We start from the raw sequence: 26,861 nt of genomic DNA on the forward strand, positions 1-26,861 counted from the left end.
TGCGCGCGCCGTGGCGGTGACGGAGCGCGTGAGCGATCCGCGCACAGTCACTTCACGGTCACCAGCGGGGCGGGTTGAATATTATCCGCAATAACTATTTGTTTTTTCCCCAAAACCTACAGGCGCAGTACAGACAACTGTGCAACGGTAAACAAACCAATAGGGTATTTAATTTTAGAATTCAATAAACAAATATAGTCTTTTGGATCAAACAATCACCTTTACTAAGATGATAACCCGTTTATCAAATTCACTTTTTTTAACTGTGTTCACACCAGACTATTATGATAAATTAACCTGAACTATTCAACTTCTGTGATATTGTTACCTATTAATTTACAAAATATTGGTTCTCAAGTATTATTCGGAAATCCCCCTGCATGCATCACAAGCAGGTTCATCGATACAAGAAGATTTTTGCTACAGGCAAAACTAAAGTATAAAGGAAAGACTCATTCATCTCGTGGCAGTTTACAAATTACAATATTCTGTATAGACGTTATTAAGAGACTGCAGGCACCTGGTCTGGGTCATCAAAAAAACGGAGGAAAGTGACTGAGAAATAAGTGCGTTATATGGGAACAGCTGGATCTATAGTTCCCTCAATCAGGAGGCTTTTTTTATGAAGGTGTTGTAAAATATTTTCTCTAAAGAATCTCATGACAAAGTCATATGGAAAATCAGACAGTACAGCGTTGTGTATCTCAATAAGCCCAGAAGGCAGGATAACAAAAATAAACATTTACACTCATGACAAAATAACTATTCATCACAAACAATCAGATGACCTTTGCCACACATAAAATGACTGACAAGTTATTTTTCTATTATCTATTGATGAAATAAAACCTTACTGAGATTTGATGATACTCAGCCAATCAGCATCATGGACTCAGTTAAACACCATTGAGTAAGTCCATACCAACATGCAAGAACAGGACCTATTTGTCTTGGAAAACGTTCACCAAAAGTTCAATGTCATGCATGAATCCATAATCATTCCGATCAGACCTGCCTCAGGTTAACTCCTGAAACAAGTAGGTATATAAGCAGACTATACATAACAGGGTAATCTAATCAGCTGCAGCGTTCTGCAGACCTTCACGTTTCCTCAAGAGACAGCTGAAAACAGGAAGCTTCTCAGAAAATGAAACACCCTTTACTGTTCAGTTCAATTCACAATGGGAACAAAGAACTGCTTATTCTGTGTGTAAGAAGCTCTTTGGACACACACACACACACACACACACACACACACACACACACACACACACACACACACACACACACACACACACACACACACAGATTAGAAATTAAAATAGAAACAATCTCAGCAGAAAGCAGAACTTTTAGACACAAGGCTAACTTACTTGAACAAAAAGGGCTTTATTACGATATTCTCCTATCTCACTAATTCATTATTACTTCCGAAGTTACTCTTGATATGATTTACTGTGAGTACATGTGGTAATGGCATTTTACGAGGGCTTAACTTTCAACATAACCTCTGCAATGAAAAGATTCATTGGCTAAATAATGACATTTGGCAACAAGCCATATTTTTTTTCACTGTGAACCAAACTAACAGAAGATCAGGTATTTTTATTTCATCTTTGTTATGTTGCCTGGAATGTCATCCAGACAAAATGTTATCACTTTCGAAGATAGTTTGACTGGAGAACAAAGGACGCAAATCACGTTTTGATGGACAAGATTAATTGAAGTAGGGTTTTAAAATTCTTTGTAATCTGGATATGTTCTCTGAGACCACATGACAAAGCTTCATTCCTTGTTCATTTATTACAGAAATGTACATTTTATTTTGGAAAACATGTAATCATTTGCTATGGGGTTTTCATAACAATCCAATACAAAAGTATACACTTTGCAACAGAAGAATGTGTGAAGAAAATGTATATCCCATTTGATCAATTTTCCCCAAACTTATTTATTACTAAATGCACATGATGATCACTCCATCAAGCAGAGCAAATCTGGGAACATTTTGCTGCTATACACTATTTGAGCAATTCCTGGAGTCAGAGTCTCTTCGACCAAAAAAGAAGATAGCTGGCAGTGCCCGCAGTGGATTTTTAAAGAACAACCACCAACTATTAAAAGGTCATGACCAGACTGAATAGGTACATTATGACACTCACAGTACACCGGTACGCTCATGTAGTGGCAAAGCATTAGTCCATCAGCGGACCCTTATCAGCAATAATGACTATGAACAAAAGAGGTTTGGGTAGAATCTCAAACCCTCAACAGAGTCATCTCGACACAGGTGGCCCATCTTCTCAGCCAGCAACAATCTGGAGATGAGGAAGGAACAGAGAAGAAGACACGTGTGACTGAATGCAGCAATGAAGAATAATACAATGAGAAACAAAGACAACTCTGAATATTCTCAATGTTATAACAATAATGTATTATAACATAGTAAAACAGATTACCTGTATCATCTGTATCATGTGTATTCACAACTTACCTTTCTTTCGAGAGAAGAACAGAGAGACCCAGGAGCTTTGCAAATTCCTCTGCTGTCAAAGAGCCTTTATCGGACACCTGAAAAAGAAGATGAAGATGACGAGACAAGACGTCGAATTAAATGTATGTGTGTGTGTATGTTATAAAAATACACAGTTTTTTACTTCATTGTTGAATTTGGCGCATAATGCAATTAATCGCAAAAAAATCATGCGATTAATTGCGATTCATTTTTTTCAACTTTGCCCAGCCCTAATATAAAGACAGCATGCTGTTTGATCAGACTCAAGCGTGTCAATGTCAGGATAATGTTTGTATTGGTAAAGCTTACATTGTCCAGTGCTGAGGCTATCATTTCCTCTTCGCTGTGAGACTGCAGCTGGACCACCATCACACCACTGTCAAACACACGCAGCCTACAGAGAGGACAAGATGGATGAAGGAAACAGTGTGTGTGCGTACATATATGTATGTATGTATGTATGTATGTATGTATGTATGTATGTATGTATGTATGTATGTATGTATGTATGTATGTATGTATGCATGTATGTATGTATGCATGCATGCATGTATATATACACAGATACTGTATATGTTTATGTGTGTGTGTGAGAGAGAAATGCATAATTTTTTACAAAGCTAAAATATGGAGCTGGTTGAAGAATGGCAACCATTTAGAGGCTACTAGGACCAGTGCGGTACGGAAACCAGCCAGTGATTCTTTTGAAACACTGGGAAGTGACAGGAAATGACAACCGCAGTGGTCTGGACAATACCTCCGACAACAGGAAGTCAGACAGGAAGAGTCTGGCCTCTGGGATACAGTGCAGGCGTTGAACCTGGACTATTTCTCTTTTATAAATAAAAAGCCTGATCTATATATGTATGAAAGAGGGCAGAGATAAATGAAACAATACAAAAGACAAACAAAACTAACCTCAATGGGAGCTTCAACGACTCAAACATCTTGCAGGCATTTACCAAATCTTCTGGAGATAAAAGCTGTGAAAAGGGAAAGGAAAGTGACCTCTGTGTCTGACTGAATGTACAGAGAGCAAAGTGGAGGATTATTAGTTCAGCTTGAGTGAAAATACATGGATATTCCCACTCAAGTACGACGTTTTGTTTTTTTGTGTGTGCATCTGTGAGCATTACCTCCATCCCTCGAGCACGGTTGACGAGACAGTACACCTCCGTGAGAGCCATCATACCCCCACGCTCCTGGGAGAGTAGGTGGAAAGAGCGCAATAGAAACAAAAAATGGACCAGAAAGTATGTATATGATTCAAATTGGAGTTTGATCTTAGGCTATGTAGATGTAAAACATATGGACATTTTTTTTACACCTACCTCTAGAGGAGCCTGTAGCATATCGCCCAGCTGCTTAGCTAGCTGCATATGGTAATGTGTACCTGATCCATGCGTTTCTCTGGTAACGGGGTTAGCGATACCCATGCTCAGCAGGTAGGACTTAAACCGAATTGTCTAGAAAGCAGAACATACCTGTTCATAAGAACCAAAGTACTAATTTGGGCCATTTCCAGTAAAAAAAATCAGTTGTGTGCATAACAGTCCAGTTAGGTTCATGATTAGTTATTGCTGTCTTATTATGCTCAAGCTCTTACCTCATCTTCCGTAATGTCTCCCTGCTTGTCTTTGATCTTGTTGGCTATAGATCTGGACAGCTCCACCATCTCCTTAGCCTGTTATTTAAAGTAGACAATCATTCAGCAAATCCCACCATATGTTTGATATGTATGGTTATGATGTTTGAACAATCAAACAGGATAATGGATAACATATAAGAAGACTTCAAAAAGGTCAATAATTATACATCAACAACTACAGTAAAATCTGAACAAACAAAGAAAAACATTTTTTACCTTCACCATCAGCTTGCTGAGATCCTCAAAGGCCTAAAAAAAGAGACTAAATAGGTAATAGGGCTCATTCACAATCTAACATTTAAATAAACAACAATAAAATCATGGCTTCCTGATCTATCATTTAAATATCATTCCACAAAGGCCACACCCATCCAGTGTATTTGTAGGATAAAACCGTCTCACTACCCCGACACCCAAAACATTCTTTTCATTAAGCAAAAATATTTTTATAACATTTGTATTTAATTTTATTGTATTCAAATTCAATAAATACCAAATAGAGGTTGCATTAACACATAACTTAATAGATGCCGAATGAAAGTCACAGTAGCTGTGGTCGGCTTGAAATAATGTCAGTTATAATAAATTCCGGTGGTGAAGTTTTTGGCAGTAAAAAATAAAACAGAGAAAAAAAATTTCAGAAACCTTTTGAACTAAACCACTCTGTATTCTCAGTATTTTCACAGTCATTTCCGTAAAAAATATGACTAAACAACTTAAGCTGGGACTTTTGAGGAGACACATTTCCCAGTATTTTTTTGACAGTACCTCAGAAATGTTTTTGTCTGTTTCTTTCCTCTTCTCCTCTATCTTCCTCTCAATGCCAACAATCCCCACGGCACGTGTTCTTCCTGCCTGCATGCCACAAAGGAAAGAAAAACACACGTTCTGAATCACACAAGCACTTGTAAAGAAGCTGAAAGGTTAAGGAAAGTAAGGAGGGAACAAATTGTGGTCAACTGCTGTTAATCAATCTTTGTGACTATTATTTCTCCAAAATGTATGTAATCTCATTTAGAGACACATGACCTAATGCAAATGAAAGGGCAGAGTGTAACAGCCAATACAGACATGTATTTATACTTTGGTGCGAGTCCTTCAGTTGGATACTAAACTTGAATTAATGTCAATTTCTACCAATTGAGCAATAAGTGTTACTATTATATTATTGCTGAATCCAGAGGCAGAAGTTATGACTCTGCCAATAATGTAATCAAGCCCATTGATATAGAGCCAATACTGCCACCCTGTGGTACATACATTGGTGAGTCATTCCCATGTACATCCCCAAATAAAATGCTGAAGGGCAGTTTGGATAGTACAGTTAAGATTCTAGTCGGATGAGAAGGAGCATCTGTTCAGCTTCTAACCTGAGAACCGGTTCCTGTGGGGATGGGTTGTGAAGCTGGTGTATTCTCCCACCTCTTCTGAGTCATTTCTTCAGTTAGCCTCCTGTAAAACTGCAAGCAAATGACACCACGTCAGTTCTCAGAAATAAATAATCCAACACAGATTAAGAATGCTCTTCAAGAGATTAAACGGTATGCAAAAAGCTTTTTTTAAACTATTTGTATGAATGGCACTACCTCAATCTGCCCATGTTCTTTGAAGGACAGCTTGATGAAGGAGTATTTGCTATGTTGGTAGGGACCTGGCTCCTTGTTGGCAGGTGTTCCTTGCAGGTGGATAACTATTTTTGCACTACAGAATAAGATATGTCAATGGTTAATTTACTTCTTTTAAATTAAAATTATTAATAAACATAAAAAAATCATAAAGTTCCACAACAATTTTTTCCCGAAGCTTTCAAATGCAGGGGGGCTATGATATTTTCCCCAAATACAACCATCAGTTATCACGTGACCAAAGTTTCCTACTTTTTTATGTGATTAAAACGGAGTCATCTTAACAATAAGTTGCATTTGCCAGCTCCAGAAAAAAAGCTATTAAACAAACCTTTATTATGGGTTTTGGGGTCACATTACACATTATGGTAAAAATAACACACAATATTGTAATTTGCCAATTTTTTTTTGTAAAATTCTGAAAGCCTACTTCATATTTCTGTTTATATGTCTGACTCCAACACAATATGTATTTACTGACACGCACCTCTTTCCTATTCCTGCAGCCTGCTCCTCAAAGACGTGGATCTGTGACAGGGGCATGGCTATGCAGCATTCCTGCAAGGGACAAGAACAATACAGAAGTCATCGAGACAAACAGCACACATCGTGTGATTAGACACATCTGTGAACAATGACACTAGTTCTCTCACAATCACTGCTGTCTTACGTGGTTTTTAACGTCCCTCCAGATCAACCGATGGGTGCTCAACAAGGCAACCCCAACGTCAAGCTTAGCCTGCATGGTCCAATGACAGGAGAGCACATGACGTTATTATTTTATTATATTTCTTCACCAACAACCATAATTATGTACCTGCACTTCACCAGCACCTCGTGTACACCGTCAAAACTGAAGCAATATTTAGCTAACATTCTCTTATCAAAATAGTTGCATGATTTTAGCTACTGTATTGATGGGTCAGGCCACAGACTTAGCGATCAGAAAACTAAACTATACCTTATCATCACCGTCATACAGTCTGACACCACGTTGCTGGATCACTAAAGTTTCGTTTATTTCCAGGAGCCCATTTGACCACGAAAAGCGGTCCATGTTCACTATTACAGTCGATTATTGGCTTTTCTGCACTCTGCTGCCGAGACCCATTTTTATGTTTACTTCCTGTACGCTGTTTAGAATTGCCCTGACTGTGCCTGATCAGAAACATCTAAATAGAACAGAAAAGAATATTTATAAAATATAATTGATTGAATTGATGGTTATTTGTTTAATAAGTCAAGTCTAAGTATTAATTATGTATAATTATATTAAGAGTCAAGAGTCATTCTGTTATATATTCATACTTTGCTGCATGATATCTTTTCAGACAGGCTGCCTTTTGTAGGGGTCCTTTCCACTGTTGACGTTACTAGCGCCAGCTGTCAGAGGAAGCTAGCAAGACTGCTATCTTTCCAAGCGCGTTATTTTAGAATTTGTAATGATTTATTTTGTACATTTTTAGTCTATAGCGTAATTATAACTCGCACTGGATTTAAGATAAACTAAAATTCATTTATGTCCCAAAAAATCCGCATTTTCCAATGTATTTGTGTTGCGTTGTGCACAGAATTAAGATTTTCTTTAGCGTGCTAGCTTGTTGTTAGCTGCGGACAAATCTGGTGCAGACAGGTTTTGCACTGCAGACACAGCTTCTCTTGTTTGGAAGTCATTGTTCGTGGACGGAAAGTTGTATTTTATAGAAGGACTGAACATATCTTGCAGTTTTATTACGGAACTAAATGATACGGATTTACTGCAAATATGCAATCCTTTGAATTATGCTCTGAATTATGCTTGAGCAGCATTTTCATTTTAAATCAGTAATGTTGGACAAGCATAGTATTTAGACTTTAAGTCATCCGAATGCGTTTTTATCTGAAACCATCCTATCTTCTGCATTGTAAAACGTGTTTTTACCAATTGCTGGTAAAATAACTATTTATTGACCAAGAGGCGAACGTGTATTTAAATCCACAAACATGGATAAGAAATCATTTGATATAGTATTGGATGAGATAAGAAAGGTAAGAAGTTTCTAATCCTAAATTGTTCGACCAATTTAACATTTGAAATTGTGTCAAATTATGCGTTTTGTAATTATTTATTCTGTGTTTCAGTGTGTCCTGACCGATCAACGGATCAAAGCCATTGAGCAGGTGCATGGGTATTTCTCCAGTGAGCAGGTAACTGTCCAAACGGCAACACAGTCATGTGATCATGCTGTGCTTCACCACAGGGTTCCCACACATTTGTACAGTTGTTTACATAATGTGTTGTGTTTTGCTAGAGTTATAGGTTACAACAGAAAAACTCAAATATGGTTACAAACAATATATATATATATATATATATATATATATATATATATATATATATATATATATAAAAGGCATGTTCGACAACCTGATAAATACATTTTAAAGACATTTTACATTATATATATATATATATATATATATATATATATATATATATATATATATATATATATATATATATATAATACTGGTATTCACAAGTGTTATGGTATTCCATTCCATACCACCACCATACTGTAGCAGCGCAGCTCTTATGTTTATGTAAGTTGTAACACTGTCTTAAACATCCACAGGTGATGGAGATACTGAAATATTTCTCATGGGCAGAGCCACAGATCAAAGCAGTTAAAGCTCTGCAGCATGTGAGTAACACATATTTTAGGTGATCAGCATTACATTTTAAAGTTTGCATTGCTAAATATGCTTTCTAAAAATGAATATAATCTAATTGTATAAAAACAACATCAATATTAATTATTGCGGCAGCAAAAAGTTATTATTTTGTGGCGTTACCACCTCTCGCTGTCATTTATATGTTTTTAAGCTTTAGTGAAACACGCTTCTCCTTCTGTTGTCTTTAGAAAATGGTTGCAATTCCTACAACCAAAGTTGCAAATATCCTGAATTGCTTCACCTTCTCAAAAGACAGACTGATTGTCCTTGAACTAATTGCTTTGTGAGTACATTTTGAAAATACCTTCAAGCACCCTTAATAGATTGTAAAAGAGCATAGATCAAATGTTGTAATATCAGCTGATTGGAAATTGTATTACTTCTTATTCAGGAACATTTCAGATGCTCAAAATTATCGTCCTGTGGAGGATCTGTTTCGCATACACTTGTCTGAGAAGAAGCGGGCTCGCAGGATACTGGAACAAGTAAGTTCACCTGTTGTTCACCTACATATGTGATTTTATGGTATTGTATTCTAGGTAGGTTAACATAGAAACCCTATTTGCAAATGTTATGTCTTGGTATCAAAAGCCCGTGTGGAATCCCTGTGGTTGTGATTGATGCAATTTAAAGATAATAAAACTGTCTAAACGTAAGCTTTTAGAATAGCAGGGTGCGTGTGTTAATGCCTTATCTTTGACATTTAGATTCAGCTTTAAAAATGTTAATGTTTCATTTTGAATTTATACTACATTTCTCGGTCACAAGGTATGTAAGGTTGGCTGCAAGGCTCCTGTAGCTATGATCTCGTCTTGTGGTATGATACCAGGAAATCCATACCCTAAAGGCCGACCCAGCCTTGTCAGCGGCACATTCCCTGTAAGTATGTGCATGGCTCTCATTGAACTTTCCTGGACAACTAACAACTTGCACTGTCTTGAGTCAAAACTGTAGAAGGTTAAGTTAAATCTAAATAGTTGATATTTTATCCTTTCTTTTTGTAAAAACTGTGTTGCATACAAAATAGCTAATAGTGATACTGATTTATTTTTTTGTCTCGTGATTTTAATTGAAGTGCTAGCAAAAAAGTGGCACACCTGACGCATTTTGTCTGCCCATAATATGCCTCACCTTGTAAACATGTATTTTGATTTTGATCACAGGGAATTCCTCCAGTAAAGAAAGAAGCAGAGAAGAAAGAGGACACTTCTAACAATCTTGAGGGGAAAGGAATTTCTGCTCGTATCATTGGACCTTTCAAACCTGTAGGCACTAGAATGGGAATCACAGATAGTTATGAGGTTTCTCTGGGGTATCCCGGTACTGTTTCAGTACATCATTCTAAAGGGCCAAGGCCTCACATAACTATTAACAATGTTTATGCATAATAAAAACTTCAACCTACAGTACATGGTCAGGTCATGGTTTAAAAGCTAATGACAGACGACTGCAAGAATGCTAAATAGACTGGAGTAAAGGCTGTAAGCAGAATAATGGCAACACGTACAGAAATAAATGAGAAATATTAGAGTAAGAACACATTAACAGACACTTTAACATTTAGATGTAAAGCATGAAAATCAACTATGCACACCCATTTATTGTTGATGTGTGGTGACTGATGAGGCAATAAAACATGTTTGACTTTTGCTATTTCACAAAGATAATCATCTTGGAATATGGGTACATTATATTATAATGACCACCTGCATGAAAAGGAATCCTGAGTTAAGTTTTTAAACAGAGCAGTGGTTTGATCTTCCACATTTTTCCTTTTGATTTTCACTGTTTTTTAACAATGTGATGTCTAAAAAAATGTTAGATCGCTTTTGATAACGTACATGACAGATTCACAGAGTTAGACAGAATTGGCTGATCAGTTAAGATTTTTTTTTCTTGTCCTTTTCTAGTTTCCATCAACCTACAACCCTCATCGGCCTGTGCCGTACCCTATACCACCATGCCGACCCCATGCCACCATAGCACCAAGTAAGAATTTACCCCATACACACACCTATCTCTACCTTACCCCGCCCTGCCCTGTCATCCAACACTGTATACACAACTTGTCAATGAGAATAAAACAGATATGTAAGAAAAAAGGCTCTCAGACAATTGAGGATTTAATAATGCTGCTATGAGTGGTTTCAGGTACAGGTTGAGGTATAGTTTATAGTGGGGTGCGTTTAGTAACAGTACAGTACAGTGCTGTGTGTGTGCGTGTGCGTGCGCATGTGTGTTTTTGTGTGTGGTGGATGCTATTAATATGTGCAACTACTACTCAGGTGCGTACAACAACGCAGGCCTTGTTTCTGTGGGAGGGGTTATAACAACCAGCGTGCCCCCTCCCCCCTACAACTCCACCCACAAAGTAGCAGGTATGAGTCGTTGAAAGCGCGCGTGTGTGAGAGCAAATAGATATTCCTTGGAGCTTGCTACCTAACTCTCTGGCATGCTGCTTACCTGCGCTTCTCAAGTTGAATGCCGTTCATCAGGTGAAGAATGTGCCTCTTACTTCTGGAGTACACTGAGTGACCAGAAAAATACACTGCATCGTACATTTTAGGTCAAGCCAATGCAGAAGTATGTACTGGATTCCTTGTGTTCTAGAGCTGTTGGAGAGCTTGATATATTCAGTTTAGCCATATTCTGTTCTTTAATATCTAATTCAACCACATTTCTGATCTTTGATATAATACAGTATTTGTTCATTTAAATACATTTCAATATAATAATATAGTTCTGAACAACACCACAGAATGGTCAGAAGCAAGGCTGTTGTATTGTATGGCAGTACAACATGGAGGTACTACTGTTTTCTGGTCAGTCAGTGTAGAAGAATGCTTTGATGAATTGTGAGGATGGGTCTTGTGGCGTGGACCAGGAGTAGCTTTAAACTATTGTCATTAATCTTCTTCTTTCTGGAATCATGCTGTGGGCTGGCATTTACCATGCACTGCTTGCGATAACTTGTATTTTTGAATGCACTTTCTCATCAGTTTTCACAGTTGAAATACATCTTTTAGGGCCTTTGGGGAGACATGTGGTCATGCACACAAAGATATCTCAAGTTGTACTACATTGTCAAATGTCCAAAGCTGAGTTGAGATCAGCACAGTCTGTGATGAAAGTGAATATGCAGTTACTAAGCCAGATAAATTATGTAAACATTTCCCCAAAGGTAAGGAGAAGACATTTTCCAATCTTGAAAATTGTTAGAATTTGCATATAATAAGTTGCCCACAGGAATGCTCTCTGGCTCCATTCCTCCATTGCTTCTTCTTCTTTAGTTTGTCGGATTTTAACCCTTTCTTTCTGTGTTTGAACAATAACACAAGTGATCAGAAGAAAACACTATTATTTAATGCAACTATGTGGTACAACAATGTTTTACTATTAATTGAGATGATCTTTTTCACCAACTTTGATTTTTTTTTTCATTCCAGGTTACGCCAAACCAGGCAATCCACAGCACACCACACCTGGAGTCAACAGCGGGCCCCTCCTCATTCCTCATGGGTCCACGCCTTCGACCCCTATCCCTCATCAAGCTTCTTCTGCTCAGCAACCTTCAACAACCCCTATCACACCAGTTTTCCCTGGCATGGTGCCCTCTCACAACCCTCCCTCTCCTGCTCCGTCCCCATCCGTGATCAAAGCAGGTCCACAGACCCCCAGTGGCCATGTTACACCTACACCCTCATCTGTCATAAAAGCCCACACACCTTCAGGCACCCCTTGTGGAACTCCTGTCCCCGGCAGTGGGGGCTTCTCCCCTTCCCCCTTCCATGCCATTTCCCGACCAGGCACCCCTGCTTCCTCCCGCAGCGGCCCAGACCCATTATCGCAGACAAACTCCATGGGCTCAAATCAGCAGAGGGTTTTTTCTCAGTCCACAGATCACCAGTCAGGACCCACCCACCATGGCTTACACCCACAAGCAGGTAACCCTTCTGGGTCAGTGATCCGAAGTTACACCCCATCTGGACAATCCACTCCAGTTCTTCCGAGCTGTTCCACTCCGGGTCCCAGTCCCAAACCCTCCCCAGCTCATTCAGCACAGATTCAGGCTGCCATGGCCGCGGCTGGAGTCCTGAACAGACACACTGGGGGTAGTAACAGTGGCAGTAACAGCCCTGTGCACTCGGCTTTTAAGGGCACCTCTCGCTCTGGCACGCCATCTGTTGGCTCTTTTGTGGTGCAAGGTTCTGCCCAGGCCGCCCTGGCACGTTCCTTGGGTCTTTCACACCCGGGTTCTCCTCAAGTTTCTCTCTCTAGTCCTGTTGGTATCACCGGCTTCCAAGCTCTGTCCTCCAGCCAAGCACCCTCTCATTATCCTTGCCTGTCCCCCTTTTCCTCCCTTTCATCCTCTCTCCCTCCTTCCTCCATGCCTTCATCCATGCCTCCCACTACCAACATCTCTAATCATCCACCAACCTCCATGTACGCAGGCATGGCCCCTAATGCTGCCTCCGGTTTAGCCGCTCCTTTCGGTCTGGGCCTCACCTCTGGCCCTTCTTTATTCCCAGGCCTTCCGCCTGGTGCTAACCCCGGTGCTTTCCCAACGTTGGGGGTTTCAGGAGGACATGGTCCTGGGAGCCCTGTGCTCTCTTCATTCATGGGCCTGCCAGGGGCTTCTTCATCTTCAGTAGCATCGGTGTCACCGCTGCAGGCGGCAGCCGCCGCAGCAGCAGCCGCAGCTGGAGTTCCATCATCATCACCAGTTTTACCCGGCTTTGCGTCTGCTTTCAGCTCCAACTTCCAGCCTGGGTATGTGAGCTTTGAACATTTTTAGATTCCAGTCTTCAGAAGCCACGTTACAAGGATAATCTATAACAAATCTAATGATTTTCTATTGATTTCCTAATATTATTTAATTTACTCTGACCATAAAAAGACCATAGTCGCTAAATTGAAATATAGCTCTGTGGAAGTTACTGCTCTCATCTCACTCTGTGCCGCAAAGAGAATTGACCAAAATGCCTAAAACTAAAAATGTAATACTAATAACTCAGTATACAAAATAATGTACCAATGTTTGTGTTAATATTTTAAAATGAATCTAAAAATTGGATGTGAAAAGATACTTTTTCTTATACCTTAAAACAGTAGTAGCACAAAGGTGGTATATGGTTGCATATGTAGTAGGTGTACATGTGTTTTACTTGTTTCTACTTTTCTATAATATTTTGCCATTTAATTTTGTTTTCTCCCATTTCAGGTAAAACACAGTAGTTAGAAGTCAGAATACATTTTGGGTTAATTTGAATGTCATTGTTTTCCAATTAGATGTTTAACTATCAACAGATTTTTTTTTTTAAAACAGACGTCTTGGAAAAATGTCAGGTGAAAGGCATCATAAATCATGTGCATTGATTTTTTCCACTGGGTTTTATAAGTGGAAACACTGCACCCAAGTGCAAAGTCTACTTGTACTTTTATTGTGGAGGCTCAGCCTTGGTTTGTTGTCTCAGAGAGTGCTGTGCCAGGTGCCTATAAGGTGATTCTAGTCAACCATAGATTTAGCATGTCATCTTGTTAATGAACAAGAGTTGCACAAACAGCCTCACCCTTTGTCATCCACTCGACGAGCAGGTGGGGTCCTTCTAGCAAGTAGGTTATATATCATAATGGGAATGGTAAAACATATCACGGCACAAAGTACAATGAGAACATTAACTTCACTGATTACCTGCTGATTAATCAGATATATTCAATTACCACCTGAAAAACAGTCAATTGATGATTTTGCATATAGTTTTTTGTATGGATTATACAAACATACAAACATATATAACATGCTAACTAGTCTAGCTCTAGCCTTATATTTAAATGGATTGATAAATGGTTATTTATCTTCTAATCTTTCACTCCACGATTTAAATGTCCCAAAGTGCTTTACAGGTCTGTGTATTTTGCGGCCAAGGGATTTTCGTTTTGAAATGAGAAAACCAAAATCAGGAAACAACCCGTTTTTGTTTTGATACTAGAAAACGAAAAACGACCCGTTATCTGATTTTCTTTGATGTGCTTAAGCATGGACATCGAGAATTAATTAATTCTTCTGCGTGGAAATCTTCTTTCTCAATTTCTCGTAGGTTTTTGCATTGTGACCCGGAAGTTGCTCACACAAGCTTGACAGTCACATTCATGTCAGCAGAGGGCTGATATATAATCAACGTGTTTGTAATACGTCAAACACCGACGTAATCAGGGAGAAAATATGTTTCTAGTCAATGTAATTGAAGATGCGTATTAGTTTTGGGGAAATGTAGTTTGTAGGAGACAGGGTTGCAGCACACCACCTCCACACTTTCCTCTCTGAAAAACCTTGTGTTGTCCCAAACTGCGTACATAACGCAGTTGCGACATCACCACAAGACATGCCATTCATTCATGTTCTGAAATAAAACCTGCATATTCGTGCAATGCCATTCTGTTGAGGTGTGTCTCATGGATGTCTGACTCTAAATTAAATACACCGCCAACTACGGATAGCTTTTGGGTCACAACACAAAAACCGACGCAGCGCGCCCTCTGCTGACATGAATGTGACTGTCAAGCTCGTGTGAGCAACTTCCGGGTCACAACACAAAAACCTACGCAAAATTGAGAAAGAAGATTTCCACGCAGTATTTTAATTCTCGATTATCATGTTTAAGCACATGAAAGAAAATCAGATAACGGGTCAGTTTTTCGTTTTCGATTATCAAAACAAAAAACGGAAAATAGGTTATTTTCCGTTTTTTGTTTTGCTATTTCTAAACGGAAATCGGGAAACAGCTCGTTTTCCGATTTTGGTTTTCTCATTTGAAAACGAAAATCCGTTGGCCGCAAAATACACGGACCTTTACAGAACAATTAAACTATACTTGTTATATTTATAAAGTCACCTCAAATATGTTCCCGCTTTCCATCTAGTAGAATATGTGTTGCATTTTATAACATAAAAAAGAGTATTTTAAACACTGTAGCATTCTGTTGTAAAACCCAAAAGATACAGAATAATATTTAAGTGATAACTATTCTGCATGTTACAGGTTGAGCAGTGGGCTCCAGCCGCCAGGAAGCAGCGGGTTCCCCGGCTTGCTGTCCTTCCCGGGGGTGCCGGGCTTCCCTCCCTCTGCCTCTCCTGCAAACCTCGGTGGCCTCCACAACCAAGCCATGCAGTCTGCCCTGCTGCAGGTACACGCACACATGCACACATGCACACATGCACACTATACACTGCATCGTAAAAATGTTGCCATGCATAGGTTTTGGTATATGTGATAAGCACACACTGTTCTTTGTCTTGTTGCAGGCTCATCCATCTGCGTTGGAGAGCTTCCCTCCTCAGCCCAACAGTTTCACCAACTATCCTCCGGGCCCAGGAAACCCCTTTCCCCTCCAACCCGGCCTGCACCCCCAGTTGGGTTGGCAGTGAAACCCACAACACACTATGAAACATTGAGTACACTCACACGTCCATCCCTATCGTACACCCTGCCCTACCCCTCAGCAGTTGACACATTATATTTTTTGCTCTTGAACCTTGAAGAACACAGGACAGATTGGAAAGTTTCAATAATGTGTGTGCTACAGCCAGAATGATTACTACTACAAGTAACACTATTGTGAAAACAGTCAAAATAGTGTGTGGGGGAGATGTCATATTTCCTCTCTTATTCATAGTGAACAGTTGTAAATATCAGTTGTCAAAGTTGTTAGGTTTTACAAGTAGACCATGAATGGTTTAAATGTTAGCTGGACTTGGCTGTTTTTAATCAAGTTTATCAACATTTCTTAGTGAATAATGAATTCTAGAAATTAAATGGAAAAATGTACATGATATCATTTAATGAATTGACGGTATCCTCATGTCGTATTTCATGCAGTCACTGTGAAAAGGACATGCATATAATACTGATTGATTATTGTGTTATGTTATATTGTGCTGTATGGCACAGTCATAGTTTGAGGGGGGGATCGTCCTAAATATTTTTGAATCCTCGTGCAGTGTCAGGGGTGGGAGCGTTGTACACAAAAACTTGCACTTGGCAGTTCCACTCATGTCTGTGTTAAATTGCAGTGAACACACCCCTTGTGGCTGTCAGCAGTTTACTGTGATTCGCATTGCATATATTTACACATTTCCTCTGACAGATGTCACCCTGCTAGTGCTATTATTACAGTTTTGACCAGATGTACTGTATGCAGATGTTTCTGAGAACAAGCTTGATTTGTATATGGACTTGGGATACAATGTCTATATTCTTCAGTAAGGCTTTGCAACATAGTGAAAACTGTAATTTTACTGTAAACCTCAATACACTCAGAGACATTTGATAGTAATAGACCAGCTGTTTGATGCCCTGTGTTTTATTTTGTCCTTTTTGTATTTGAACCCGTTTTTTGTTGTTTTGTCAGTAAACTGCTGGTTGCTGTAGCTGTTGCTGTATCTCTTTTAGTGCCATGGCTATCAGGAAAGCCATTGCTTTGAAAGAGGCGTAACAATCATCACCTGTTTATGTGACTTTTTATTAAAAAATAAAATACGGCCTAAATTAATGTGTGATGAATTGAAAGTGCTCAAATAATGACTGCGGTGATGTGTTAATTGATATACAAATGTTATTCTATTTCCATAGTTATTTTATTCAACTCTGTGTTTCACAGTTTGACAGTGCAGTTCATTTATGGCTTTAAAAGGTGCTTATCATGATTATCTGTAGTATTGCTCAACGCACAATGTGATGGCATCAGTCATGTGTTGATTAGTCAGCAGACCCAGTCATGGAATCTCACTGCAACATTTTCTATTGTTCCATTTTCCATTTAAATTTTTTTTCATTCAATCCATATTTTGTCAATTGTTTTATCCCTAACATAATAGTATTAATTAGTATACATTTATTTAGTTCCTATAATTTCAGAAAGTAATGTTAAGAACTATTTTACCACATAGATCCATCCCTTGAAAGCCAAATATGTCACCATGTACTAGGACAAGTTAAAACACTGTGTTCATTCCAGTCATCACATGATTGTTATTTTTCGTTGTATAGCTCAATTCAACAACAAGACGATTCAAAGTGCTTCACATAAAACATTAAAAGCTTTGAAACAAAATGCAGAAGAAAACAAGATTTAAAAACAATTCAGAACATTCATTTTAAAACATTGAAAATACAGTCAAAAAGCAAAAAATAGAATACAAGTTGCAGTGCAGTTTAAGAAATAAAATGCAATAGTGAGATGCAGAAATGGATTAATATCCTTGAATCTGGTTCAATTAAAGGCAACAGCAAACAGAAAAGTCTTCAAACTGGATTTAAAGGAGCTGAGGGTCTCAGCAGACCTGCAGCTTTCAGGGACCTTGTTCCAGTTATGTGGAGCAGAAAAGCTAAACGCTGCCTCTCCATGTTTAGTTCTGACTCTTGGAACAGAAGGTAGACCAGAATCAGACGACATGTGGGGTCGGGATGGCTCATAAGGTCGCAGCAGATCACAAACATACTTTGGCCCTGAACCATTCAATGATTTATAAACCAGTAGCAGGATTTTAAAGTCAAGTCTTTGTTGGACAGAAAGCCAGTTCAAATACCTCAGAACTGGAGTGATGTGATCCACTTTCCCGGTCTAAGTGAGGACTCGAGCTGCAGCTTTCTGTTTGACTTCGTACAGAAAATGTACTTGTTTTAGGATTTGGGTAATCGTTCCTTAATTTAGTAGGAAGTGAAAAGAAAAGTGAAGCATTGCATTCTTTACTTCCACTTCAGAGGAATTTAAATACAGACGATACATAAACATTATTGTATATGTTTAATTGGGTTGGTATTTGTAAAATTCCCTATGCAATTATAATGAATGATTATCCAGATCTGTGTTATCATTGTAGTAATTGTACTTTGTCGATGACCAACTCAGTATAGAAGCCACACCTCTGACCTGTTTTATAGTACGGCATTACAGCTTTAAAAGGCTGGCTGACTCCCACCTCAGATACACTTCAACTAACTCTCAACACACTTCCCCTATCAGTTTTAACCAGCTCATGGAAATGGAAGACCAAATGGAAAGCCAGAAGAGAAGAGAAATAAGCAAAGATAATTTAATATGTAAGTTCAACCATATTTCTTCTTCATGTCTTCTCCTCTGAGCTTTAATGCTACATCACTCATTGTGTTAAAAAGTCAAATATTACCGACAGCAGACATTTAGGCTTACAGTTTAGTGTTTAGATATATCAACAAAGGAGATGTTTACTTTTCCATGAAACATGAGTAAACCGTGCGTTGCCATTACATTGTTATGTGAGACGGCGGGCATTATGTGTGATGTACACGCAGGGGCTCACCTGTGTAGGTAGAATGCAGCTAGGGCAAAGTATAACTCTGTCGTCATAGAGATAGAAATCACATGCCACTGAGATAAGAGTCCCAAAAGCATGTGACTCGGAGTGTTTGTGTGTGTGTCCGCGCAGTGTGAGCAGGGGACAAGGAGCTGTCGTGTCACACAATTGGCTTGAGTTTGTCTTTGTATTTGATTGATGTTAACAACTCGCTTTCATATTGTGTAATTTTTCATCATAATAATTTTACTTGTACACAACACCAACCTGTTGGACAGGACTGTGTGACATGGAGACTGTGTACACATCATTTGAATGCATCCTTGTTTTCTCCGGTGTCTGTTTGTGAGTGTTGTGGCTGATTTCTTTCTTCTGAATCGATGATGATTAAAAACCTGACCCTGTCTAAACTTGTATATCTCTCCAATCTGACTGCTTGGTGATATGCCACAGGAAACTCACTCACGGACCTCAATAATGAAAGAACCCAATGTTCTTTACTTAACAAATTATCTGGCACACCTGTGAATTACCACATTTACTTGACTATTACACCAGCCTTCAATAAGGACTCAAACACAGGTGTAATATCATTCATGGCCTCCTGCTTAAGTGGATATTACTTCATGCATGATGTTCCAACTACAATTTCCTCCATCCAAATAGTATATACCGATATAATGAAGATTGGCACAATTCAAGCTATGTTCATAGTATTGTAGCAATCCTCACAAAATATGCATTTATTTTTTCACTAACTATCCTTGAGAACCTGAAACAGGGGAAATTCATAGAAGTGTGGTGTGGCAGTGACGTTTCCTTTAGTTCAACAACAGGAAACTGCATTGTGGTTTGACCTAGAAATAGAGAATAATGTTGCTAATGATACTAGAACAAAGAAAACTACAACACAAGCGATGCAAAAACTTTCTGTGGTGCAGAAGCTTCTTTTTTTTTTTTTTTTTTTTTAAACCACAACTCTTTGTCTGAAAGTTTTTCTGTGTAAACTTTCAGTTTCAGTGTTAGATCTAAGCTTGAACTGACTCAGTCTTGTAGTTAAACCAAAAGACATTGCCTCCACCTCTAAAGACATTTTAAACTGGTTTCGGATCAGTGACCCAGGATTTTATGCAAGATGTCTATATTTTCCCTCACGACACCCCAGTGAATGACATATTTTTTCTTGTTGACGCAAACTTCTTCACAACTCTTACTTGGCTATAATTAGGAGGCTTTCCTCTCAATGTCATATTGGTTTTAGGGAATTCACAGTATGTTAAACAGACACTGTTGTCTCTCTCTCTAGCTGAACGGACAGGGTCTTTGGGATGTTGTGGTTGGGTCATATTCATACTCTCTGGCTTCTTCACCATTATCCTCTTCCCCATCACCATCTGGTTTTGTCTGAAGGTGAGTGAACAACAAAATAAGTAGCACAGTGGGTTAAAAAGCAGAAGCCACAATTTCCTTTGTTTAGCGTTTGCATGTAAATGAAATTTGTGCTGTGGTCTTCCCGCAGATTGTTCAGGAGTATGAGCGCGCTGTCATCTTTCGACTGGGCCGCATTACAGACAGGAAGGCCAAAGGACCAGGTGCCAACAATGTTATTTACAGATTTATACAATATAGTGATGTAAAGTGTTCTTTTTCAAACTTTTGTTTGTTCACAGGAATTTTCTTTGTTTTGCCGTGCACTGACTCCTTTGTGAAAGTGGATTTGCGAACAGTTTCATTTGACATCCCACCACAAGAGGTAGGGTTAGCACAAAGAGTGAGAAAAAATTATTTCAGTTCTAATCCGTGGACACTCACAGACAAACTGTCATGTATTACTCCTCCAGATCCTGACCAAGGACTCAGTGACAGTTTCGGTGGACGGAGTGGTGTACTTCCGGGTCTTTGACCCCATTGCCTCTGTGGCCAACGTGTCTAATGCTGACTTCTCCACCCGTCTGCTGGCTCAAACCACCCTCAGAAATGTCCTGGGGACTAAGAACCTAGCTGAGCTCTTGTCTGATCGCGAGGGCATCTCTCACAGCATGCAGGTCAGGAAAGTATAATATATGCATTGTGTTTGCTGAGGTTTTTTTTCATCTCTAATAGACAGCTTGATGTGATATGAACTACTCAAGGAACTAGTTATGTCACAAAACTACAGATGTAAGCTTCTCCTCGATCTGTCTTTTGCAGGCCAACCTGGATGAAGCCACAGACAACTGGGGCATCAAGGTGGAGCGCGTGGAGATGAAAGATGTGAAGCTGCCACATCAGATGCAGAGAGCCATGGCTGCCGAAGCGGAGGCTTCACGAGAGGCCAGAGCCAAGGTGAGGACATGAGGACACACACAGACACAGTACATGCACACAGTGTGTTGGCAATAATTTACCGTGAGTTATTTTCAGGTGTTTACTTTCATGCTAGTTATTGCGTGCCATCCTAATATCTCTTTCTTGATCTGCGTACAGGTGATTGCAGCAGAGGGTGAGATGAATGCATCCCGCGCCCTGAAGGAGGCGTCTCTTGTGATCGCAGAGTCTCCGTCAGCCTTGCAGCTGCGCTACCTGCAGACTCTCAGCACCATCGCATCAGAGAAGAACTCCACCATCATATTCCCTCTGCCCATGGATATGATATCTCACTTCATGCGGAAGTGATACCTGTGTTTGTTCATCCTCTAAAGCCGCTGTCAAGTCAAACATGGATTGGAGAGGATCAGGGTATATTTCTAAAATACACTTTCAGGATGTGAGATGATGCTATTGGTGTATTGTTGACATTTCTTCAGGCTGATCATAGAAACACCTTTCTGGTTTACGTGTAATCAAGCTGTGATCACGCTAACAATGTGATGTAGATTAGCTTAGCTTCCATTTCTTGAACAACATTTATTAAAAAACTATATCAAAACTATATAGCTAAATGTGTCTCATGCATCTCGTATAATGTTGATCAGTTGTATATTGTGATACTAAATTAAATGTAAAATGTTTAAAACTATGCCAAAATGCCATATTAGTTTTTGTTTTTGTCAATTTCATTGAAATTCTGTTTATTTGTATTCACTTTATTTGTTGGACAAGAGACAACATTTTTTTTTCAATTCCTCTGTATGTTTAATACATGTCGAGAAAATGACAATAAAGCTAAATTTGACGTTGTTTTTGATTGTATCAAAAGACAAAAAAAACAAATCTGATCAAAGAGGCTAAACCAGCAAACTTTTCGATTCCAAAAAGCAAGTTTGGGAATATCACCATAGCGACACATCGAAATCCCTTAACCTGCTCCAGCGCAGGTTTAGTGAAATTTACTGGATAAGCTGGCCAGTCCCACTGGACAAAAAGCAGCTTCCTTCCTTATTGATGAAGGAGCGATATTAGTTATATTAGTTTTATCGGCAGAGAGTTAAGATCGCCAAGGTCACTTCCGCCATGATGAGTTCAAATGAACGATATCGGTTCTGCCGACAAGGACTCATTTATTTACGAGACTTTCTGGAGCCGTCCACTAGCGCTTAGGAAACTTATGGATGTGTTGAAAACACTCATAATTATATGAATATTAGTATACAATACAGATCTTTATTGTAGAAAATGTTATAGGTAGACTCATGATAAGAAGAATACAGAGAATCACACACACTTTCTTTTCACTGCTTCAATTGATTGAATTTGTGATTATGAATAATTCATACATACTGATTCGCCCATACACACATTCAAACTCCTAGTTATATGGTAATCTACACATACATTAATATACACATATATAGTACATGATACATATGTGCATACAGTACATATATCCTCATGAGTATATATTAATTAATATACTATACTGCCAGCAGGTACATTTAAATAAATATAATAACATTGATTTAGGTGATGAGGCACTTAAAATTAGCCGATATATTTTCCCAACACTGACGCATGTTACTTGTCTGATATTTTGCAGCAAAACACACAGGGGCGGCGTCATGCTGCATTCACAGCAAAAGTGTTGTGAATATTTGCAACGCGTTTGCTGTGAACGCAGCATTAGACTTTACCATAATTATGCGCTTGACTTCCTCATGTGCGTTCATGACGATCTCCTGCTTGTCAGCGGAGAAAAAAGTGACTTGTCCTTTGAGTTTATTTGTCATGTTGTAGCGTTGAAAGATCATGGATTCAGCGCTCAGCTATTCCCCCTTCTTAAGAGGAACTGGCACATGCAATTATCCAAATGACTGGCGTTTGGTTCGAATTAACGAGACTGTTTGAGGGCGGATCAGCCTTCCAGAAACCAAATTAGCCTGACGTCAACCATTGCGGTAATTTAAGCTGGATAATAGGACATTGGATCCACTTTGTCGAACCAGGTACGAGGAATGAGGCCCAGGACTCGTCAATGAATGAAACACGGACGTCACACAACTTTTCTTGTATATTTTTTAATACTGTGTTCTCCCCAAAAAGTACAAATGAAGCGTCAACATACTTGGTATACATTACATGTTGAACTATCTTGTTCCTCGTCCTCTAGGCCTCCTACGCTACGGTTACAAGTTGACCATCACAAATGCAGAGGTGAAAGAAGAGAAAGGGAGAGCGAGAAACAGCAAAGACAGGAAAAACATGCTTCTATTACTTTGTTGATGCACTAAGACACAACCCATGTTGTAAATATATTTACATTCAAACCTACAATCAGTGCCAGAAGAAACATATTCAGTGAACTTTGTCTCTGGACCAAATCCGCGAGGGGTAGTCATATAGCTTTCCTCCACAAATTCAAATTATGGTGCTGGAAAGATTCACCACAACAGCATTTTAAACATGAACATGGGTGTTTTAATTCCTAATGGATGAGATAAATTACCCACGTTTCTTGTGGGGAGGCTCAACCAAGTGCTACATATTAATGGCTGCTACATAGCGGTCAGACGAGAGGTCCTTCTATATCTGACAAAATCACAAGAATGACTTGTATAAAATGCAGTCATTAACTTTTTGACATTCAGCGCATAGTGAGACACAGATGTCCACAGGACACATTGAAGGGCCATTGCCAGTTCATTGTTGAGAAATCATAGTCCATTCAAAAGGGAAATATTATTTAAAAATGAATTCTGTGACTTTACTCTGTCATTTGTAAACACTAGTTTTTGTTGCATCCTTGTAGACTTGTTTTTTTGCACCTAAAGTGACTTTTAGGAGGACTCTGAAGAGTCATTCAATGACGCACAGTAGGTGAACTGCAACCCTTCAAAAAAAAAAAAACATTCAACAACACAGTGACTCTCTGACTAGTATATTCTTACAATTGATCATTATGCAAAGACATTCCCAAAAATCATTAGTGTAGGTATAAAATAAGTGAGAATTGAGATACATTTCTCAAATCCTATGCTGTATTTAACATTCTTTCGTTTAAGAGCGTTTAACCCTGTGTATGTGTCATACAAAACATCTTAAAGATCCATACAATGAAAAGATTTTTACTTTATCACGGCCATCAAAAGTGCTGGTATGGCAATTAAAGATTGACTTAAAAAGTCTATTATTGTACTGAAAAACCAGCAACCCAAAACACGTCATCCTTTACATGCTGGTGAAACATTACATTTACTTAATCTGTAATTCAGCAGAGAAACATCTGACTAACCCTAACCCATGCTCCCATTACTCCCATTAGCAGTGTCGGTGTGACTGCCAACCGCCAACACAGACTTACCCTCATCCCTCCTCACTGGCAATACTGATTTATTTACAGCAGCTCATTTACATGTGTAGTGTGAACATCTTTGTTTGTTCATGTGCCGGTTTAAATCACTGAGATGACTGTGTAATACCGTAGGTTTCATTGAAAAAGCCAGATGAAAGATTAGAACCCTGAGGGTAAGTTTGTCAGTAGAGTACAGTAAGGAAGCAGCAATGACAAACCCTATGCTATAAAATAATTTTCATATATCAAAGGTTGGTTTCCCTATTGTGTTACATATAAGAGAAAAACTATCTTGGGACATATATTGAGTGTTCTACAAAAGGAAAAATAAGTATTTCTAATCTAAATTTAGAAAAGAATTCCCTGAACGATATATTCGTGCACACGGAAAATTAAGTGCAGCTTGCAAAAGTTTTGAACATTATTAGAAGGATAAAAGTGTCGATCAGATAAAGAACTCAGAAGCTTTAGAAGAGGATACGAAGAGGCTTACAAAGGTTCAGAAAGGGCGACACTCATCTTTGCAACACAGTCACAAAGAGGCAAACCGAGGGTTAACCTGTATTTTGTTTAACCTACGTAGCTTATATACCAGTTCATAGCACAGTGTCCCAAACACCAGCTATGTATGTGTGATGACAACAAGTTATTATATCTCCTCTCTCCTGTTGTACATCACATATTCCACCGTTCATTTCCTCCAGTCCTCAAACTTGATAAATAGACAGACCACAGCAATAATAATAAGTTTCACATTAAAACTGGAAGACTTTCACAGTACATACTTGCTTAAATAGCAAAATACATATAAATTAAAATAAATAGAAACATCACATTAATAAAAATAATAAAAAAATCACAATACCATTCAAAAAGAGTAATTCCTATGTAAGGTTTCCCCTTTAGCTCTGAGCTCCCTGCTAGCTGTGTGTTTCTGCTGTTGAGCCACAGACACAACACACTGCACACTCCCGCTGAGGTAAATTCAAAATGGCAGACATAGTTGACCTGAGGGATCCCAAAAGTGAAGAGTAGCTCATCATGTGTTGAGATGCTGTAGGAATACCTGGTGAACATTAAGTCCTCTGGATTTTGCAGGTAAAATGGCTTGGGTCGTCCTACACAAGTAAAACTATCACGATTTAACGGATTTCAAAATGTTGAATACACCTTGGAGTGACTGAAAAACAGGATTCACTTGATTTGCAAACCAATTATTTATGAAATATATATTGTTTATTGAAACATATTGTTGGTTGTCCTCTGCTGGTGAGACGGCAGGACTAGAATAAGGCGGTTTGTTGGGCTTTCTTTTCAGATAGAAAAAAAAATTATTATGAGAAACTGAGAGAGTATATAGCTTATTTTATCAAGGACATGGACGTGTTTTGAACACGCCAGAGTATTGTGTTCTGGTGTCAAAAGTGTGCTACTTTCCATCTGTATTGTTTCTGTCTGTGCGGGGCTCATGTCTACTCAGGCAGGGAGCTTTCACTACATGTCGACACTATCTGTGTCACTATCATACAGTATGTACAGTCTGTGTTGTACAAGTTGGGATTGGGGACAGAGAACTCAACTGTCATCTGCATCCATTTCCCATTACAATATTTAGCTGTGTGTACAAAGCTACGCTGCACACGATGGACACCACCAGCTGTGGAGGCTTCAAGATTAACCTCAGTGCTTTGACACTGACTGTCCTGTGACTACAGTCCTCGTTTGTCTCCAACATGTATTTTATGCGGCACTCACGTTCCAAAATGGGAGGAGGAGAATTATGGAAATAAACAAGAATGTGCCAGATAAGAAAATAAAATAGAGAAAGAACAAGAGATGTGAGCTTATCTCTGCAAAGAGTTACAGCGATTGGCTGTTGCCCTGTGTGTGGGCGTGGCAGGGCCAGGGGAGTAATTCTGATTGCTTGCTGCTCTGTGAGTTGGTGTGGCTGGTCCAGGGGAGAGGTTTTGATTGGTGGTGACTCTGTGGGAGGGGGAGCAGTATTGAGCCTGCTGGGGACAGCCGTGGCAGTGGGTGGGGGAGTCCCACCCAGCTACAGGTGAGGAGGAGAAGAATGGAGATGAGGGGGCCGGGGAGGTGGAGAAGGAGCGGTGCAGCGGGGAGGAGGCGGGGGATATGAGAGGGCTGGTCTGCAGACGCCACAGAAGCTCCTCGTTGTTCCGACTCAGACGCTTCTTCTCAGTGCTCTCCTTCTCCACTGAATCATGGAGGTTGGCGTTCTCCTCAGACAGTTGCCTGCAGAGATAACAGCAAAGAGGAAGCCAACCTTGTACAGTTTACAGCATGTACAGTTTAAA

The 26,861-nt window shown here is 39.2% G+C and overlaps 4 protein-coding genes across 5 annotated transcripts in view; 2 read left to right on the forward strand and 2 right to left on the reverse strand.

Moving 5' to 3' along the window:
* Positions 1 to 1,579: 1,579 nt before the first annotated feature.
* vps36 (vacuolar protein sorting 36 homolog) lies at positions 1,580 to 6,918 on the reverse strand. Its single transcript, XM_068600732.1, has 14 exons — positions 6,750 to 6,918; positions 6,459 to 6,527; positions 6,276 to 6,346; positions 5,750 to 5,864; positions 5,534 to 5,623; positions 4,932 to 5,018; positions 4,380 to 4,412; positions 4,122 to 4,199; positions 3,847 to 3,981; positions 3,652 to 3,717; positions 3,434 to 3,498; positions 2,825 to 2,909; positions 2,495 to 2,571; positions 1,580 to 2,318 (listed from the first exon to the last, which is right to left on the reverse strand). The coding sequence occupies exons 1-14, from the start codon at positions 6,843 to 6,845 to the stop codon at positions 2,231 to 2,233; spliced, it is 1,155 nt and encodes a 384-aa protein (XP_068456833.1). The 5' UTR covers positions 6,846 to 6,918; the 3' UTR covers positions 1,580 to 2,230.
* Positions 6,919 to 7,170: 252 nt separating this feature from the next.
* proser1 (proline and serine rich 1) lies at positions 7,171 to 17,166 on the forward strand. 2 transcript variants are annotated; one of them, XM_068600884.1, is made up of 12 exons: positions 7,171 to 7,816; positions 7,910 to 7,975; positions 8,404 to 8,472; positions 8,692 to 8,786; positions 8,895 to 8,988; positions 9,272 to 9,382; positions 9,667 to 9,768; positions 10,414 to 10,492; positions 10,789 to 10,881; positions 11,950 to 13,273; positions 15,544 to 15,688; positions 15,807 to 17,166. In XM_068600884.1, the coding sequence occupies exons 1-12, from the start codon at positions 7,772 to 7,774 to the stop codon at positions 15,927 to 15,929; spliced, it is 2,346 nt and encodes a 781-aa protein (XP_068456985.1). In that variant the 5' UTR covers positions 7,171 to 7,771; the 3' UTR covers positions 15,930 to 17,166. The 2 variants fall into 2 exon arrangements, with proteins under 2 accessions (XP_068456985.1, XP_068456986.1); XM_068600885.1 differs by lacking the exon at positions 10,789 to 10,881.
* A 114-nt stretch (positions 17,167 to 17,280) lies between these two features.
* Positions 17,281 to 21,913, forward strand: stoml3b (stomatin (EPB72)-like 3b). Its single transcript, XM_068600661.1, has 7 exons — positions 17,281 to 18,603; positions 20,143 to 20,246; positions 20,356 to 20,428; positions 20,507 to 20,589; positions 20,678 to 20,881; positions 21,027 to 21,161; positions 21,303 to 21,913. Exons 1-7 carry the CDS (start codon positions 18,540 to 18,542, stop codon positions 21,489 to 21,491), a joined length of 852 nt encoding a protein of 283 aa, XP_068456762.1. The 5' UTR covers positions 17,281 to 18,539; the 3' UTR covers positions 21,492 to 21,913.
* Positions 21,914 to 23,268: 1,355 nt separating this feature from the next.
* Positions 23,269 to 26,861, reverse strand: part of mtus2a (microtubule associated tumor suppressor candidate 2a) — a 42,740-nt gene continuing 39,147 nt past the window's right edge. Inside the window, exon 16 of the mRNA XM_068600880.1 lies at positions 23,269 to 26,799. Coding sequence (XP_068456981.1) covers positions 26,388 to 26,799 — 412 coding nt within the window. The 3' untranslated portion in view covers positions 23,269 to 26,387. The remainder of the gene's footprint in view (positions 26,800 to 26,861) is intronic.

This window comes from Clinocottus analis, unplaced genomic scaffold, assembly GCF_023055335.1.
Source record: "Clinocottus analis isolate CAN_PGR_092001 unplaced genomic scaffold, fCliAna1.0.p SCAF_5, whole genome shotgun sequence".
Taxonomy (NCBI): Eukaryota; Metazoa; Chordata; class Actinopteri; order Perciformes; family Cottidae; genus Clinocottus; species Clinocottus analis.